This window comes from Trichosurus vulpecula, chromosome 3 (genome assembly GCF_011100635.1).
Source record: "Trichosurus vulpecula isolate mTriVul1 chromosome 3, mTriVul1.pri, whole genome shotgun sequence".
Taxonomy (NCBI): Eukaryota; Metazoa; Chordata; class Mammalia; order Diprotodontia; family Phalangeridae; genus Trichosurus; species Trichosurus vulpecula.
The window spans coordinates 58,626,068-58,646,094 of NC_050575.1; the positions used below are offsets into that span (position 1 = coordinate 58,626,068).

A 20,027-nucleotide genomic window follows, 5' to 3' on the forward strand; every position below is an offset into this window, starting at 1 on the left:
AATTTAAAAGGTTATTTTGAAAAACAAGAGTATAGTGTTCAGTGGGAGTGAGGATAAGTATTTTATTATTAGTTTTAATAATTTGTCAAAAATCTTTTTAGCAATTTAAACATTTTTCACAAACGTTGATTTTGTAAATGAGTCACTTTACTTTTATTGATTTTTAAATAATTGGAGCATGGGGAAAGTCAGTATGTTTTTCAATATCTGTATAGTGCTTTAATAAACATCTAAAAGTTGAAAAAAAAACAATTTTAACATTTTTACCTTCAGCTTCCCTACTGAGACATCTTTTTAAAATATATTTTATTTTTTCCCCAATTACATGTTAAATCAATTTTTACCATTGTTTTAAAAGTTTTGAGATCCAAATTCTATCCCTCCCCTTCCTCCCTCTTTCCCTGCCCCCCTCCCTGAGACACTAAGCAATTGGATAGATCATACATGTGCAATTATGTAAAACATTTCCACATTAGTCCCTATGAGATTTCCTAAAGCTGGGCTTGGGCCTAATGTCCCCAAATAATCACCATCTACCTGTGGATGTAGTGTGGAGTCAATATGACACCTCATGTACATGAGGTATAAGAAAAGTCCTGATGGTCTAAGAGCTCAGAGCAAGTAGAAATGAGGAGACCTCTGGTCTAGTCCCAGCTATCTCAGAATGTCAGAGCTTTACAAAAGAACTGGAGCTCTAAGTTATTTAAACTGTCCTTTTTATCAGATCTTCTCCTATTCCAGCTTGGCTTTCCACCCTTTCTATTTGTTATCTATTCCAATTTCTGTCTCACATATTTTTTTCAGCAGAAGGTAATATAAACAGTAAATATTTTTGTAAAACAAAACAAAAGGATCTTAAATGTCAGCAAGTTCATCCCCTTAAACTGACATCTCAGCAGGTCAAATGACCAGCGAAAGGACATACAGTGAATTAGGGGCAGAGCTGTGACTAGAATCCAGGTCTGGGCTCCCAACTTTCTACAACATTTTAAAATCTCTTTTTTCTTAAAAAATATTAATCTTTTCCCAATTACTGAAAACTAATCTTATTTCCCTCCTTTCCTACCTAAACCCTCATTGAAAAAGAAAGAAAAACAAAACCTACTGCATTTCTTTCTATAGTTCTGTGACTAGACCTTGGGCAACTCACATGGATGCATTGGACGGTATTGAGAATGGGAAGGAACTTTAGGGATCATTAGTCCAGTCCACTCCTCTTGCAGAGAAAACTGAGGCTCAAAGGGTAATTGATTTGCCCAAAGTCACACACAGCATGATGTAGTGAAAGCAATGCTAGTTTTGAGGACCAGGGTTCAAATTTTGGCTGTGTAATTAGAGCCAATTATTGGCTCTAATAAAGTCTTGTGACTGACTAGCTGCATGACCTTGGGTAAATCACTTAACCTTTGGGGTATCAGTTCCCTAATCTGTAAAATAAGAGGGTTCAAGTTTCCTTCCAGCTCTAAATCTGTGGTCCAAGGACACAGGTATTAAGTAACAGGTCCAGAATTCCAGCCATTCTCCTCCTGAGTTTCTTTCTTTAAAAAATAAAGAACCGGAATCAGAATTTTTAGAGTTGTAGTCCAACCTCCCACTCAATAAGGCAAATGTTCTCCATATTCCTGGCTTGGAACTAACAAGCAAATTAATTACCAAAAAATTAAGAAAATGATTCAGGGAACAGATAAAAACCCTGCCTTTTCCAGAGCTGGTTGGTAGAAGCTATCAGGAAGTACACCAATTTAGACCCCATCTCTACAGAGGGGGCAGCTATCCTTGGGATGTACTTCATTAGTCAATCTGCCCCAGATATTCAGAGGAAACTGCAGAAATTGGCAAGGGGACCCCAAACACTTCAGGCCCAATTAATGCAGATGGCTTTTGGAGTCTTTAACAACAGAGACCTAGTTGCGGCAGAGGAGAAAGAACACAGAGCTAGGGCTAAGAACAGAAAATAGGCTCAACTGTTGGCAGCTGTTATGGCTGGGAAAGACCCGATGGTGCTCCTGGAGACTTGGACAATGGGGAAGCCTACTTTTAACGCCACAAGAAGGACCACTGGTTCAAGTGCCCCTCCACGTTGCCTTCCTCTCCCCAGAGGAAGTCCCCTGGACCAAAGCCTCTGGGACCATGCCCAAGATGTAACCAGGAGGCACATTGGAGGAAGGATTATCCCCAAGGTAGGAAGAGTGGTAGAGCTGCCTCTCAATACACTGTCCCCCAGTCTTCTCAAGACTAAGAATGACAGGAAAGCCTGGGGTTTGGCCATGTTCCCACCTTCTCCATCTCTCTGGCTGAGCCTTGGGCAAAGATCAAGGTTGAAGGTAAGAGAAACCACTTTTTCATAGATATAGAAGCAACATTCTCTGCCTTAACCTAATACTCTGGCTCTACCTGCCCCTCTACCCATTGGGTTGTGGGCATTGAAGGGAAACTTAAGGGTTGTCGAGAGACAGACCCCCTCCCCTGCTTGTTTGAGGATCTGTTGTTTAACCACTCCTTCCTTATCCTCTCCTCTTATCCTGCTCCCTTGTTGGGAAGGGACCTGATGGTGAAATTGGGCAGCCAATTTTCTCTAGTTAAGCTGCCCATCTCTGTTTTGCTTGGGCTCACCAGACCTCGCCAAATACTCTGGGAAGTGTGAGAGACAGCAGAGCCGGTTGTTTGGGTTCATGAAATTCCTGGGCAAGCTACTCATGCCACCCCAGCTGTTGTTCACCTCCAAGACCCTAATGTGTTCCCCCATCATTGTCAATATCCAATTAAGTCCGAGGCCTGGAAGGGACTGCAACCACTGATTGAAAAATAAAATCCTTGTCCCTTCCTAGTTGCCATGCAATATTCCTATCCTTCCTGTAAAAAAGGCTAATGGGGAATACTGCATGGTTCAATATCTCAGGGCTGTTAATGAAGCTGTTATTCCAATCCATGCTATAATCCCTAACCCATACATTATACTCACTCAGATCCCTTTGGGTACCCAATGGTTTTCCACCCTGTATTTCAAAGATGCTTTTTTCTATATACTTCTTCATATAGAATCACAGTTTATTTTTGCCTTTGAATGGACATCCCCTGGGAAATCAAATCCATGCCAACTAACATGGACAGTTATGCCCCCAGGTTTTTAGGATAACCCACATCTATTTGGCCAGGCCTTGGGAAAATATTTAAGGGACCTGGAACAATCAAATAGTAGCTTAATTCAGTATGTGGATAATATTCTCATTTGTAGCCCCACTTGGGAGGCTTCTTTGGCTGTTGTCATAGGAGCTCTTAATTTTTTGGGCACTAAAGGCTATAGAGTCTATCTAAACAAAGTCCAATTAGCACGTCAAACTGTAAAATATCTGGGCCGTGAACTAACACCCACCTCTAGCTCCTTAACTTCATAGAGGAAAAGGGCAGTCCTGTCTATCTCTGTTCCAGGCTCCAAAAAACAACTTCAAACTCTTCTAGGCATGGCTGGATTTTGCAGACTCTGGATCCATAATTTTGGTCTTACTGCTAAGCCCCTTTATAACTCTACTCAAGGCCCTGACTCACTCCCTCTAGAGTGGAGCCCTGACCAGGTTAAGGCCTTTGAGACTCTGAAAACTAAATTGACCGACATTCCAGCATTAGCTGGACAATCTAGAGAAACCTTTCACTCTGTATGTTGATGAAAGGAGAGGACAGGCTTTGAAAGTCAATGCCATAGCCCCTTCTAGTTACAACACTCTTATTGATCTCTTAAAGATGTCCTGCTCACCAAGGAGCTCAATGTGCAACCATTCTGATCCCTGAGACATCTATACTCAGAGCCTCTTATGAACTGGGCCCATCTGCGCCTTTGGAGACTATACCTTCCTTTGTGGTATGGGGGGATCAAATGGCAAAGATTCTGGGGAAGAGGTGAAACAAAATGTCAATACATAGCAAGACTCTAGAAATACTGTCCTGGTCCCCTGTAATGGCAAGAAAAGTGGGACTTTTTGCTTTTTTTTCTTTTGGAGTGCTTCTAAGCACTAAGGCAATCAAGTGCCTTTGATTGAGTCTTGCCTTTGTTTGAATCAAGAGTCTGTTTGAATCAAGAGTCTTTGATGACCTGCTTAAGTCACAAGAAAGCCTAAACTACACATGTCACGTGGTTGTGACACTCTCTGTGGACTGACTCTGAAGAAGTGTATATATACTCTGAGGTTAGCATTTTGCTTTGGGGCTCACTCACTGGAAGAGTGTTCATGTGATTTGACCAGACAAGACTCTGAGTAGCCATTAGGGAGTGCCCCCCCGCCAGTTGAAAACCCAGATGTTGGTGCTTCTCTCTCTGGTAACTGTGTATGTATTGCTATGGACAGACAGAAGCCCTGTCTGCTGTTTTGTGTTATTTGCTCTGTTTATATAATTTCTGTTTGTGTTTTCTCTGAAGTTCAGGGTACTGACTTTTCCCTCTGAACTAAGTGAATGATATATGTGTGTTTCATTAAAGTGAGATGTAAACCCCTTAAAGTTGCTTTCCTTAGAAAAGCAGACTGAAGAACCTGTGCTAGAAGCCCTCCTGTGTGCTGGTGTTGTTGGTTTTACACCTCCACAGCAACTGCTAGTGACATTGGTGTTATACCTCCCAATGCTTAATACCTACAATGACTTTGGTGGGGATGTCCTTGGATTTTTAGCATGCACCTTTTCCATTTTCAATGCCACAAAGCCCAGGACCTCCACCTTGAACAGGGCAAAGCATGGATTTTGGAGAAATGTTCTCTGGGAGCAGAGTGTCTCATGCCCTGGTATGGTCACCTACAACATGAACTCATTCTCTCTAACCTTACAGAGACCATTTATCAATTGGCAAATAGGACAGCTTATAGTCTCCAGCAAATCCAGCAATCTTTGGATTCCCTAGCAAAAGTGGTCCTAGATAATAGAATGGACTACAAGACTGCCTCTAGCAGCGACACATGTGCCCTAGCAAACACCTCTTGTTGTATGAATACCAACATCTCTGGGCAGGTAGAGATCCATACTGAATATATTTTGGAAAAGCCTAGTTAGATGCAAGAAATCCATGATAACCTCAGTGCCCTAAAATCATCTTCTTGGAGATCCTGGCTCCTTTCTCTACTAGCCCCCAAACTTATTCCCCTCCTGAGCATATTCCTTTTATGCCTGTTTGGCCCTTGTTTGCTTAACCTCCTTGCTAGGTTTGTCTCCTCCAGGCTCCAAGCCATCAACTTCCAGATGACTGCTCAGGCTGCATACCAATCTCCGACCTAGTCCAAGGTCTCTAACCCACTGGACCTGCCATCAGCCAGGTTCTGAAATCTGACCCCTTGAACTGGATCCAGTGAGGCAGGGACAGTCCTATGGCCCTTGTCAGCAGGAAGCCAAGACCTTTGCCCCATACACCAGAAGATTTTGGGTCCCATTTATATGATGGGATGATGGGATGATGGGACCTGGCCCCTGAATTTTCCCATACATTTCAGCAGCCCAGATCACTGGCCCAAGGTATCTGGCCCAGCCCAGCCCACCTAGACACTCAACAGTTCTTTCACAGAGGCTCTTGCCCACCCAAGACCACTTATTCCTTTCACTGTCCATCTGGGTCACCCCAGGCTACTTACCACTCCTTAATCGCATGCAGATCTTCTCCCTGTCTTTTTTTGTATATGAATGTCAATCTCACTCCATCAAGGGACAGATTCATTAGGAAGTGTATATTATTTATTCACTTTATTAATAATTTATTATATACTCCATCCTTTGTATCAAGGGAAGAAATGGTGAAACATAGTTCAGAAAAATGAAAAAGCACATTAACCAAGTCTGACAGTACATGCAATATTATGCACCCATCATTCCCTTTCTTTCTTTTTTTTCCTTTCCATTTACACTGATGTAATTGTGTACTTTTTTTTTTTTTTAGTATAATAGAGTGTGATTGAGGGATTGGATGTGGTTAGTATCATAGGCAAACCAACTGCTCATTCTTTAGGTAAGTCCCTTTTTGGGAATTCTAGTGCTACCACTTTCCCAACATCTTCCTTAACAAAATCTGGCAGATTTCCCTTTAATTGCTACTTCCTCTCCAATTCTCACAAGTCTAAGGGGAAGTAAGACTGCCCAAAGCTAATTGCCTATGAGAATTGCTTCTGGCTATTACCAAGAGTCCTTCCATCATTAAAATCTGCTTACTCATGACTTGGCAATACCTAGGATTAACAAAATTCATGCAATTCATATTTCTCTGCCATTGGGAAGATCACAAAAATTATTAATAGATCAAAACTCTCTGAGAGTTATTCTCATTGGGCTTAGACCCTTAGGATAAGAAAATGTTATGGATTTTGACATGGGGATCAGACCTCTTGTCTCTTCTGTACCTGTGTTTCACTGTCTCTATCAAAAACCTTCTCTCCCACTTCACTAATAAAGACATATGCTGTTACAAAAGAGTTTTATGACTGATCATAGTTTTGTTGTGGTTTGGGGTGGTGAGAACCCCAAAATGTAAGGGTACAGGGGGGTCTTCCTGGAAAGAATTCAATCACTCAAGCTTTCTTTCAGTCAAACTAGTGAGGTTTATTGTGACACCAGTATGGTGGGCAAGATTCCTAGTAAATCTTCAAATTTGGTAAGGATGGGACTAATACTCACATGCAAAAAAGGGAAAAGGATCAGTGAAAAGATCTTGATGGGATTAAGATGTGGTAAGTAGCCTGGGGTGGGCAGGGCAACAGTGAAAGGATGTAGACAGGATTAAGGAGTGGTAAATAGCCTGGGTGGGCCACGTGCAGACAATGAAAGGAGTTAAATGGTCAGAGAGCCACAGTGAAAGAGCTGTTATGGGTTAGGTGAGACACCAGGGACTGGGTTGCTGAAATGTATGGGAAAATTCAGGGTCCAGGTCCTATCACCTCATCATTTTTATATCTAGGATAAAACCAGCTCCAAAGATATGAATTATATCAGGAATTTTGAAAATAAAGTTCACAATGGCAGAAAACCTCTGTCATTTCAGGTGGAGAACAAAGTGGGAAGAAAGTGAAAACTCTTCATCCTCCTTAGTATTCCCAGAAACAGTTGAGCAATTCCTCCCACTAATCCAGTCTCCATCATTTCTATAGGCCTCTACATTTCTATCCATTCTCCCCACTGACTGGTAGGCTTTGAGCCTTTCCAGTTCCCATTGAATCTACTGGGCTGTGAGCCTCCTCAGGTCCCAATAAGTCACTCTTTGACTTCCCACCTGTGCAACATCTTTTTTTTTTCTTAGCCCCTTGTCTAAGGTCTCCTTCTCTTGAGATGGCAAGCCCAAGAAATTCCATTTTGACCTGCAGATTTTCAGTTCCCATCATGCTGATGAAGTTTGGGGTTGCTGAGAACCCGGACAAAGCTGTTTGGGGTTGCTGGGAATCCCAAAATTTAAGGGTACAGGATTCCTAATGAATCTGTCCCTTGATGGGGTGAGATTGACATTCATATACAAAAAAAGACAAGGAGAAGATCTGCATGCGATTAAGGAGTGGTAAGTAGCCTGGGGTGACCCAGATGGACAGTGAAAGGAATAAGTGGTCTTGGGCGGGCAAGAGCTTCTGTGAAAGAACTGTTGAGTGTCTAGGTGGGCTGGGCTGGGCCAGATACCTTGGGCCAGTGATCTGGGCTGCTGAAATGTATGGGAAAATTCAGGGGCCAGGTCCCATCATCCCATCATCCCATCATATAAATGGGACCCAAAATCTTCTGGTGTATGGGGCAAAGGTCTTGGCTTCCTGCTGACAAGGGCCATAGGACTGTCCCTGCCTCACTGGATCCAGTTCAAGGGGTCAGATTTCAGAACTTGGCTGATGGCAGGTCCAGTGGGTTAGAGACCTTGGACTAGGTCGGAGATTGGTATGCAGCCTGAGCAGTCATCTGGAAGTTGATGGCTTGGAGCCTGGAGGAGACAAACCTAGCAAGGAGGTTAAGCAAACAAGGGCCAAACAGGCATAAAAGGAATATGCTCAGGAGGGGAATAAGTTTGGGGGCTAGTAGAGAAAGGAGCCAGGATCTCCAAGAAGATGATTTTAGGGCACTGAGGTTATCATGGATTTCTTGCATCTAACTAGGCTTTTCCAAAATATATTCAGTATGGATCTCTACCTGCCCAGAGATGTTGGTATTCATACAACAAGAGGTGTTTGCTAGGGCACATGTGTCGCTGCTAGAGGCAGTCTTGTAGTCCATTCTATTATCTAGGACCACTTTTGCTAGGGAATCCAAAGATTGCTGGATTTGCTGGAGACTATAAGCTGTCCTATTTGCCAATTGATAAATGGTCTCTGTAAGGTTAGAGAGAATGAGTTCATGTTGTAGGTGACCATACCAGGGCATGAGACACTCTGCTCCCAGAGAACATTTCTCCAAAATCCATGCTTTGCCCTGTTCAAGGTGGAGGTCCTGGGCTTTGTGGCATTGAAAATGGAAAAGGTGCATGCTAAAAATCCAAGGACATCCCCACCAAAGTCATTGTAGGTATTAAGCATTGGGAGGTATAACACCAATGTCACTAGCAGTTGCTGTGGAGGTGTAAAACCAACAACACCAGCACACAGGAGGGCTTCTAGCACAGGTTCTTCAGTCTGCTTTTCTAAGGAAAGCAACTTTAAGGGGTTTACATCTCACTTTAATGAAACACACATATATCATTCACTTAGTTCAGAGGGAAAAGTCAGTACCCTGAACTTCAGAGAAAACACAAACAGAAATTATATAAACAGAGCAAATAACACAAAACAGCAGACAGGGCTTCTGTCTGTCCATAGCAATACATACACAGTTACCAGAGAGAGAAGCACCAACATCTGGGTTTTCAACTGGTGGGGGGGCGCCAGTGTAAATTACAAATATACTTATAAAGGAGTGCCTGGATTGCAGAGGTTGGAGCCAGATTAGAACAAAGGGAGGACAGAGCAACAGCAAACTTGATGTATCAGAAAAAGTCATTGACTTCACAGACTTCTCAGAGTAGAGAGCAGAAGCCAAGTATAACTCCAAGTAAGAGTAAGTTCTTTCTCTTACTTTCCTGGATCCAGAGACAATATAATATAGTCTTCTGTTTTGTTACCCAAATGTTTCCAGGAAATTGAATTTTGTTTCAACAGTAAAGAGGTCTGGAGTTAACTAGAGATAAGTATAAATGTATGGCTAGGTGAAGAGTCTAACCTCTGCCTAGATATTAGCAGTTGTCCTTACTGAGGGCTCAGAATAATTGTGAGCAAACTCAGAACTTTTCCTCTAAAATAAGCTCCTGAGAGCTGACGAGGAGAGCTAAGTGGAGATTAGGGGACATTTTACTGCCCCAGTGTGTTAAATAAGCTAATTATTATAATATGATGCTATAGGTATATTAGCATGTTCATCATTCTTAATCCTGGGCCATCACCAGTAACGATGACTGTCTTTACTTTTGTCCTGCCATGGAACTTTGATGACTCAGGAAGAAAGTGAGGCTGAGGGCTTTGCACAACCCTGCTTCACTTAAATCCAATTCTGTCTCACTTAAATCTAATTCACTCATAAGTCAAGACTTGACCCATGATGTCACTGGTCCTCTTCGAAAATGAAGGATGAACAGCAACAATTCAACACATTCATCACTTCTTAATTAAGAGTAATATTCCTTTACGTTTGTATGCCGTAATTTGTTTAGCCATTCCCCAATCAATGGGCATTGTTTCTAGGTCTTTGTTACCACAAAAAGTGCTACTATAAATATTTTCATGTATATAGAGCCTTTCTTCTTGTCTGTGACCTCTTTAGGATATATGTCTAGCAGTAAGATCTCTGGGTCAAATTGTATGGACATTTCAGCAACTTTATTTGATAATTCAAACTGCTTTCTTAGAATGGTTATACTAATTCTGAGGCCTATCAATACATTAGTATGCCTGTGTTTCTGAGACCTTTCCAACATTAACTTTTGCAAATCTTTTGTCATCTTTGCCAATTTCCTGAAGGTAAAACTTCAGGGTTGTTTTGATAAGCATTTCTTTTTAATTTTAATAATTTGGAGCATTGTGTCATGTGGGTGATAATAGTTCGCAATTCTGAAAATTGTTTGTATCCTTTGACCATATGTATATTGAAGACAGGGCTTTAGGCCTTATATTATCTAGGAAATTTAATACAAAGATTTTTTCCCCTCCTTATCAACCACTCTGTCATATACCATATGATCAACTTTGTTTATTCAAGAGCTTTTCAATTTAAGGAAAATTTTTTCCAACAATTAAAGCTATTTCAAACTAGAGTTTACAACCTTCAAAAGTAGTTAGTTCCCCATTACTAAGTGACTCCAAGTGGAATTTGACTATCACTTATCTGAGATGTTGTAAAGGAGATATCTGTTCTGCTACTAGATGACCTTTAACTTCTTTACAAACACTGAGAGTCTATGATTTTTAAGTTTGGAAACAGGGAGTTTCTCAAATGGGGACAAACTTCAGAGAGGAGAGGAAACAATTTCTCTAATGCCTGTTCTGGTATCAAAGAAACTGCTTCAACTCTCACCTGTGACTCTTTTTGGGGGGTGGGTAGGGTGAAGTGGGAAGGGAGATGAGGAGGACTTAAGACAGGGAGTAAATCAGAACTGTGACCTATGTAACTGGATCTTAACAGCCTTTCTTATTTAACCCAGCACACAGTGATGGCAAACTACCCCTGGCTGCCCAAAGCTCTGTGAGGTCTCTTGTCCTTTCTTCCCTCAGGACCCCTAGTCCTGACCCTCTCTGAGTCTCAAGGTACCTCTCTGTCCATCACGTAGACTAATGCTAACCCCTAGTACCCCATGTTTATGGAAGAATTAGTTGAATTAGCTGCATAAGTGTTGCTTCTTAGCCCTGTCGAATCATTGATTGGGAAAATTGGTGGTGGTAGTGGTGGTGGTGAAACAGGAAGTGTAAGGGTGTGAGGATGTATAGGGATGGAGGATATATGTTGGACAGGGACCTCCCCTGAAATCAGCAACACAGGTTATTCCTAGTAAAGACACCACAGTCCATTCCTCTCTTCCTTCTCTGGCACCTTTCTTGTCTTCATTTCTGAGTGCCTTTCCTTTAATACACTCTCAGGAAGCTTCTTCTGAGCAGCAAATTTCAGGAAGCACATTATTAAGATGTTCCCCAGAGAGCAGAATGGGTCATATCTCAGACTGGACAGTCATATTCAGGACATTAGGTGTTCCTAATATGGATGTCTCTCTACAGCCCAGAGATCAAAGATTCCTATCTGTGCCGAAATCATCACTGTTTTCTTCATTTCAATACAATATGTTCCAACCCTCTTCCTTGCCCCCAGGTAGATGTGGGTTCATTCTGCAGGGTCACAATAGGCTGCCTTCCTGAACCTGTTGTGCTGCCAACAACTCTCTTCCTAGACATTTACAGGAAAAGCACAGAAGGGAAGAAGAGGGGACAGGGATAGTGGAGAGACATACCTCCATAAGAGTTTCATCCATTTCATCAAAGGGCTTTCCATCTTTTCGATTGTAAAATGTAGCCACTCCAACGATTTCTTCCTTCTTGTTGACTATGGGCATCGAGAGGACATTTTTAATCATCCATCCAGATTCATCCAGAGGTTCTGTCTACATAAAGCAAGGAATAATATTATGGTTACTCTCATATTTGTTTGCAGAGGTCATTAGACTGATGTCAGGAGTCACTCAACTGACTTCAAGAATTAAACGATTGCTCAGAATCAGATTAGGTTGGATTTTGCTCATTTTACTTAGGGAGTAAATAAATAGTCAGTCTGTGACTATGTATCCAACTCAAGACAACAGGAAAATCTCTCTACAAGCCAGATGTGTATGGTGATTTACTCCAAAGATTATCAGAGAAGTGAAAGGGCTGATGCCACAGTAATACCTGGACAAGCAGGTTCATGGGAATGCCTGGCAGCTAAATTATGGAGTTGAATCAAAGAGATTCATATTTTCATAATTTAGAATCTTAGAGGCTAGCTAGTCCAACTCTCATTTTGCAGACAAGGAAACTGAAACCAGTGTTGCAAGAGATTTGCCTAAGGTACAAAGGCAGTTAGTAGTGAGCTGGAATTTGAATCCAAGTCTCAGGTCTGCTGACTCCAAACCAAAGACTCTTTATCTGTACCAAATGGTCTGGTCACTACCACATTAACTAGCTATGGAACTAGAACTCTACTTACTTATTAAAAGAGTCTTTACTTTCCAGACCACCTCAGCCTTCCAAACTCTTCCCCACTCCCCCACCCCCACATACGTACATCCTCATATATATCACCGTTCAAGCCTTCAGAGTTGACCATATAATACAATGAGTTAAGAATCTGAGTCAGGACTCACTATACACTCTGGTTAGTTATCTCAACCAGAAAGAAGAGGCAAAAAAGGAAAGCTCTCTTTTAAATTCCTTTTATAATAATCAGTCCTAGCCTACATCATCAGTTACATATTCAAAAACCCCTTCAAGATCTAGCATTTTTCAATATCTACATTTTTAAAAATTAATTTATTTATTTTTAGTTTTCAACATTCACTTTCATAAGTTTTAAATTTTCTCCCTTTCCCTTGCTTCCCTCTCTCCAGGACAGCATGCAATGCGATGTAGGTTCTACATATACATTCCTATTAAACATATTTTCACATTAGTCATGTTGTATAGAATTAGAATGAATGGGAATAACCATGAGAAAGAAAAACATAAAACAAAAGAAAAAAGAAAATAGTCTGTTTCAATCTCCATTCAGACTCCCTATTTCTTTTTCTGGTTGTGGATGGCATTTTCCATCATGAGTCTTTTGGAATTGTTTTAGGTCCTTGCATTGCTGAGAAGAGCTAAGTCTATCAAAGTCAGTCATTGTTCTCCTGGTTCTGCTCATTTCACTCAGCATCAGTTCATACAAGTCTTTCCAGGTTTTTCTGAAGTTTCCCTGTTCATCATTTCTTATAGCACAATAATATTTCATTACATTCATATACCACCACTTCCTCAGCCATTCCCCAATTGATGGGCATCCCCTCAATTTCTAGTTCTTGGCCACTATAAAAAAAGCTACTATAAATATTTTTGTACATGTGGTTCCTTTTCGCGTTTTTATGATCTCTTTGGGATACAGCCCTAGAAGTGGTATTGGTGGGTCAAAGGGTATGTACATTTTTAGAGCCCTTTGGGCATAGTTCCAAATTGCTCTCCAGAGTGGTTGGATCAGTTCACAACTCCACCAACAATGCATTATTGTTCCAATTTTCCCATATCTTCTCCAGCATTTATCATTTTCCTGTTTTGTTATGTTAGTCAATCTGACAGGTGTGATATGGTACCTCAGAGCTGTTTTGATTTGCATTTCTCTAATCAATAGCGATTTAGATCATTTCTTCACATGACTATAGATAGCTTTAATTTCTTCCTCTGAAAACTGCTTGTTCATATCCCCTGACCATGTATCAATTGGGGAATGACTTATGTTCTTCTAAATTTGACTCAGTTCTCTATATATTTTAGAAATGAGGCCTTTATCAGAGACACTAGCTGTAAAAATTCTTTCTCTGTTTTCTGCTTCCCTCCTAATCTTGCTTGCATTTGTTTGTGCCAAAACTTTTCAATTTAATGTAATGAAAATTATCCATTTTGCATTTCATGATGTTCTCTGTCTCTTGTTTGGTCATAAATTCCTCCATTCTCCATAAATCTGACATATAAACTATTCCTTGCTCTCCTAATTTGTTTATAGTATCAGTCTTTATATCTAAATTGTATACCCATTTGGACTTTATTTTGGTATACAGTGTCAGACATTTGTCTATGCCAAGTTTCTGCCATATTATTTTCTAGTTTTTCTAGCAGCTTTTGTCAAATAGTGAGTTCTTATCGCAGAAGCACAGTAGATTACTATAATCATGGACTACTGTGTCTTGTGTACCAAACCTATTCCACTGATCTATTTCTTAGCCAGTACCAAGTAGTTTTGATGACTGCTGCTTTATAATACAGTTTAAGATGTGGTATGACTAGGCCACCTTCCCTAGCATTTTTTTTTCATTAATTCCCTTGATAATCTGGACCTTTTGTTCTTCCAGATGAATTTTGTTATTATTTTTTCTAGCTCTATAAAATAATTTTTTGGTAGTTTGATTGGCATGGCACTGAATAAATAAATTAATTTAGGTAGAATTGTCATTTTTGTTATATTAGCTTGGCCTACCCATGAGCAACTGATGCTTTTCCAATTATTTAGAACTGGCTTTATTTGTGTGAAAAGTGTTTTGTAATTGCGTTCGTACAGTTCCTGGGTTTGTTTTGGCAGGTGGGATCCCAAATGTTTTGTAACATCTACAGTAACTTTAAATGGAATTTCTCTTTCTGTCTTGCTGCTGGGCTTTGTTAGTAATATAAAGAAATGCCAATGAGTCATGTGGGTTTATTTTACATCCTACAACTTTGCTAAAGTTGTTTATTATTTCAAGTAGTTTTTTACTTGATTCTCTAGGATTCTCTAAGTATATCATCATATCATCAAAGAGTGATAGCTTAGTTTCTTCTTTGCCTATTCTAATTCTTTCAATTTTTTTTTCTTCTCTTATTGCTAAAGCTAATGTTTCTAGTGCCATAGTGAATAACAGTGGTGATAATGGACATCCTTGTTTAACCCCTGATCTTATTGGAAATACAAAGTTCTACATTTTTTATTGGTATCCATTGGATTTATAAATGCCTTCCCCATTGTGCTTTGTTATACATCATCATGGGCATTGAAGTAGCACAGTGGATACAGTGCTGGGCCCGGAGTCAGAAAGACTTCTCTTCCTGAGTTCAAATGGCTCTCAGACATTTACTAGGTATATGACGCTGGGTAAGTCACTCAACCCTGTTAGCCTCAGTTCCCTCATATGTAAAAAGAGCTAGAGAAAGAAATGGCAAATTGCTCTAGTATCTTTGCCAAGAAAATCTCCCAAGGAATGAGTGAATCTTGCTCTCATTGGATTTGACTTGAGGAGGGAATAACATACATACTCAATTGGGTATCTTACCCCACATGAAAGTAGGGGGAAGGGGATAAGAAAGGGGGGACAATAGAAGGGAGGGCAGATTGGGGGAAGAAGTAATCAAAAGCAAACACTTTTGAAAAGGGACAGGGTCAAGGGAGAAAATTGAATAAAGGGGGACAGGACAGGATGGAGGGAAATATAGTTAGTCTCTCACAACATGACTATTTATGGGAGTGTTTTGCATAATGATACATGTGGGGCCTATGTTGAATTGCTTGCCTTCTTAGGGAGAGTGAGTGGGGAGGGAAGAGGGGAGAGAATTTGGAATTCAAAGTTTTAAAAGAAGATGCTCAAAAAAAAGTTGTTTTTGCATGCAACTAGGAAATAAGATATACAGGCAATGGGGCATAGCAATCTATCTTGCTCTACAAGAAAGTAAGGGGAAAAGGGATGGGGGGAGGGGGAGTGGAGTGACAGAAGGGAGGGCTGACTGGGGAATGGGGCAAGCAGAATATATGCCATCTTGGAGGGGGGGAGTAGAAATGAAGAGAAAATTTGCAATTCAAAAGCTTGTGGAAATCAATGCTGAAAACTAAAAAATATAAATAATAAAGTATGGAATAAAATGTGAAAAAAAAGAAAATCCCCCAAAAGGGTCACAAACAGTCAGAAACAACCCCCTAAAATGATTCACCATCATACATTATCATACCAAAACTTTCTCTTCATCTTCTTCCTCCTCTTCCTTTTTTCCTCCCCTTACCCCCAATGCTAAAATCTGATTAGTTCCTTTGTTAACTGAAAACCAGTATAGTCTGTGATAAGTAAAGGCCAAGGTCGGATGTTGTGGGTTAGCTCCTCAGTATTTCTCAATTATAAAGTGCTTGGAGGTTGTCTGGGTGTTACAGCTATAGTCAATTTGCAACCTAAATAAATGGTTGATTTTCTAAGGTCCTTCCCAACTCAAGGAGGGTTGACTCTTTAGATATAATTTAATAGTGTACTGCCAACTTAGCAAAAACTAAATAGCCTTATGAATTCATGCAGAGAGAAAAGGACAATACATACATGTTGTCTAGGAAATCAAGATCTACTCCCCATCTGATCCCATGGTCAAACACATGCCTGCCTCTGCTATATGCTTATGCAGAAACCTTTTAATCTCTATCACTGTCCCAACTACTACCATCTCGTGGGCTTGGAAAGTCCATGATTACATCTTGAATCTCTGAACTGTGCTTGGAAAAAGCTGTGGGTGAGCATGTGTAACTCCCCTGTGCTTTTGCCCCAAGGTAGCTTGTACTGTATGCAGCTTTCCCCTTCACGATACTCTGGCCTGTTATCCCAAAAGAGAAGAAAAGGGAAAAGAAGAGTTCTGTCGATTCATTTTTATAGACCCATATAGAGAAGGGCCTTATCTTACTAGAGTACATCTTCCTGTGAGCCCTGGACAAGCAAATCATTTTGGAGACAGTCCCAGTTCTTGAAATCCATCACTTAGGAGGTGCCAAGGTGTGGCTCCCAACTCACCCATTCATCTTAGTCTAGCCTCAGTCACTGAGACTGAGCCTGGGGTTGATTTTTGTCCTCTAACAAGCTGCTTGGGGACATGTTCATACTCTCTGCATTAATAAATCCCAGACAAAAATTCATCAGGTTGATTACAGAATATCCCAGATCAATTCTCCTTAAATGCATGCTCCCAGTTAAGGATTCCTATGACCACTTGACCATTGTTTGGGCCCTGATGGGCTTAGAGTGAATATAAGTGGCAATTGTTTGTTTTGGCCAGAAACCCTGAGGGTCTTCCCTTCCTAGATTGATTTATTTTTTTGACTAGTAAAGAGGCCATTTTTTGCCTCATTTCTTACTTAGTCCTAATCAATGAATGGGTGTTGCCTTAGTCAAACTGAAACCTGTTAAAGACTTTAGCTTAAAAAGGTCAAAGTCTCCCACTGCATCTAGGGCCATCTCCAGTCATCCTGATCTATATCTTGCCACTAGAACTAGGTGGCTCCAGAGCAGAAAGTGAGGCTGGTAACTTTGCACAGCCCTGCCTCACTTAAATCCAATTCACTTGCAAGTCATGATATTACCTTCCTGATATTACGGTCCTCTTTAAGAACAAAAGACAAACAACAACAACAATGTGCCAGAAATTGGTCCAAAACTTTAATTCTGGATAGTTCTCTGGAGAACTGGGGAGGTCCCACTAGCTCTCCTCTTATTTGCCTTCCCCAGTGCCTTGCACCTAGAGTCCCCCTAACATTCATGGTACACAGTTCTAAGACGCTCCTCAAATTAAGTATTTTGTGAGAGTCCAGGCTTTCCACAGGTTGATGGGTCAGAAACTCATACTCATTCCTACCACATAATTATACAAATTCAACGAAGTTTTACAAAATTCTTTCAGGCCTTGCTGCCTTGCTGCTTATAAGGATCTATCCCAAACTTAAAATACAGTAAGCAAAGAAAAAAAAAATCAAGCTTGCTTCCCTCTCCAAAGAGGAAAGCATTCAGGAGAGCCCTAAAAAGGTAGCTCAGTACAATCTTGAGGTGACTGTCCTTAGCTGTCCTCATTCACAAGGACAAGCAGTTCTGATAAAAAAAAAAAACTTATATGAATTGTCCTCTCAGCCCATGCTATGGCAGGTAATCTATCTCCTCCACCGCCCAAAAAATCTTTTTAATCAAGCAATCTCAGACAGACCCCAAAGATGTGGGAGGATTCAGCACTTGGGACTGATTTGGAAGTCAGTACAAATATAATAATAACTTATATTTATATAATAATGGGACTGCATTGTGTCGGGCACTGTGCTGAGCACTTTACAAAGATTATCTCATTTGTTCCTGGGATGTAGGTGCTATTATTATCCCCATTTTACATATGAGGAAACTGAGGCAAACAGCAGTCACATAGCTAGTACTTCTTAGATCTATCCACTGCACCGCCCAGCTGAACTCAGATTAATTTAATTAACCAATTTGTTGTTGTTGTCCATGACACAGAGCAAACTGGATGTTTCAAATGACATAAGGGTGGGGGCATTACCTGGGTCTTGGGATTCCTCTCCCATCCCTCCTCATTCTCCTCTTCCTTTACTAATTCAGGACTCAGAAGGCTCTGCACCTCCAAAGACAGAGCTGCTATTATTACGTTCACAGCAGGCCACAGACAGCAGCTGGGGGAAGATGGGGAATGCAGAAATCTGAAGAGTGTGGGAAGAGCTTTCAAGGTGTACCTAATGAAACTTGAGGCACACCCTTAGAGGGCCATACCTTTCCTGTCTCAGTAGAGACTGTGGGACTATTAGGTGTGGAAAGGTACATAAACTATTAATGAGTCAAACAACAAACATCTATTAAACTATCAGATAAGATAACCTTAATGGTTGAATTTTGCTTAAACATTTTCTTTGTCACATGGGAAGATTCAACTGGAGGAGTGGCAGGGTTTATTGGAACATCATTATAGTATTAAAATAACTTTTAAGATCCATAAAAAACTAATACGTAGAAAGTCTCTATTTGTTACCTTATTGTATTCTCTATTTGTTTCTTTATTATTTTCTACAGATCTTTATCTGCTAATCGAGGTCAGTCCCTTTACTGTCCATATACTCACTGAATTTTAGAGCTAGAAGAATAGATGTTTTGTAGACAATTTAATCCACATGGAGTGGGAGATAATTGTTGTGAAGACTTCACAGAGAGAGAAAATATAAGAATTATTTCTGGAATAAGCTGGGGCAGTGAGAGGATGGAATAGACCTTCGGATTTAACCTTGTAGGAATGTGATTACCTAACTCTCAGGAATTCGGGGCCTGGTGCAATAAGTGCCTCTCTCTCTCTGTCTCTCTCTCTCTCTCTCTCTCTCTCCATGCTAACACAGAGTTGTTACCAAATCCAGGAAGACTCCCCTCATTCCTCCCTCGTTCCTCCTCTTTACCTTAGATTGGCTGTGCTTGCTTTCCTGGTTCTTTGTCTCGCTTTTTGTGCCTAGATTGTAAGCCCGCCTCCCAGCCAATGGAGAGGGGGGATAGTGGTGGGTGGGAATCTTTCTGCATCAGGATATAAATTGGTATCTTGCCTTTCGTAATTCATGTCCCTCCATTAGTCCATCCTAGTGGAGGCGATGCCCAAATCTCACAAGATTTGTCAAATAAAGATTAATTCCTTTTCTGTCCCTACCTGAGAAGCCTCTGTCAATTATTGGGGTCCTTGGGTGGTCTTGCCACCCCACACAACACTACTCTTCTTTTCAGAGAATGAAATTTAATTAAGATTTTAAAAGTATCTATTTAGCCTGTTTGTACAAAAATATTTATAGCAGCTCTTTTTGTGGTGGCAAAGAATCAAGGGCATGCCCATCAATGGGGAAAGGCTAAACAAGTTGTGGTATATGAATGTAATGGAATAGTATTGTGCTATAAGAAATGAGGAGCAGATTGATTTCATAATGACCGGGAAAGACCCGCATGATATAGTGCTGAGTGAGGGGAGCAGAACCAGGAGAACATTATACACAATTACAGACACACGGTATCTGTGATGACTGACTTTGATAGATTTGGTTCTTCTCAACAATGCAAGGTTCTAAGACAGCTCCAAAAGACTCATGGAAAAAGCTATGACTATCCAGAGAAAGAATTAGGGAGTCTGAATGCAGATTGAAGCAAACTATTTGCTCTCTCTCTTTTTTTTCTTTTTTGGTTTTGTTTCTTCTTTCTCATGGCTCATTCCACTGGTTATAATTCTTCTTTACAACTTGACTATTGTGAAAATAAGTTTAATGTGAAGGTATATGTAGAACTTTTATTGGATTACATGCTGTCTTGGGGGGAAAAGGGGTAGGGGAGGGAGGGAACAAAATTTGGAACTCAAAAACTTGTGGAACTGAGTGTTGTAAACTAAAAATAAAAAATAAGTTAAAAAATCAAAATAAAAATGGCATGGGAAAGTAAGAGTAGCAATAAAAGTGAAAGGATAAAAAAGTATCTCTTCAGGCCCATTAGGTTAGGCATTGTACTAAAC

General features: G+C 40.5%; 1 protein-coding gene across 1 annotated transcript in view; it reads right to left on the bottom strand.

Moving 5' to 3' along the window:
* Nucleotides 1–20,027, bottom strand: part of PDE6A (phosphodiesterase 6A) — a 110,514-nt gene that overhangs the window by 57,228 nt on the left and 33,259 nt on the right. Inside the window, exon 9 of the mRNA XM_036751076.1 lies at nt 11,459–11,608. Coding sequence (XP_036606971.1) covers nt 11,459–11,608 — 150 coding nt within the window. The remainder of the gene's footprint in view (nt 1–11,458; nt 11,609–20,027) is intronic.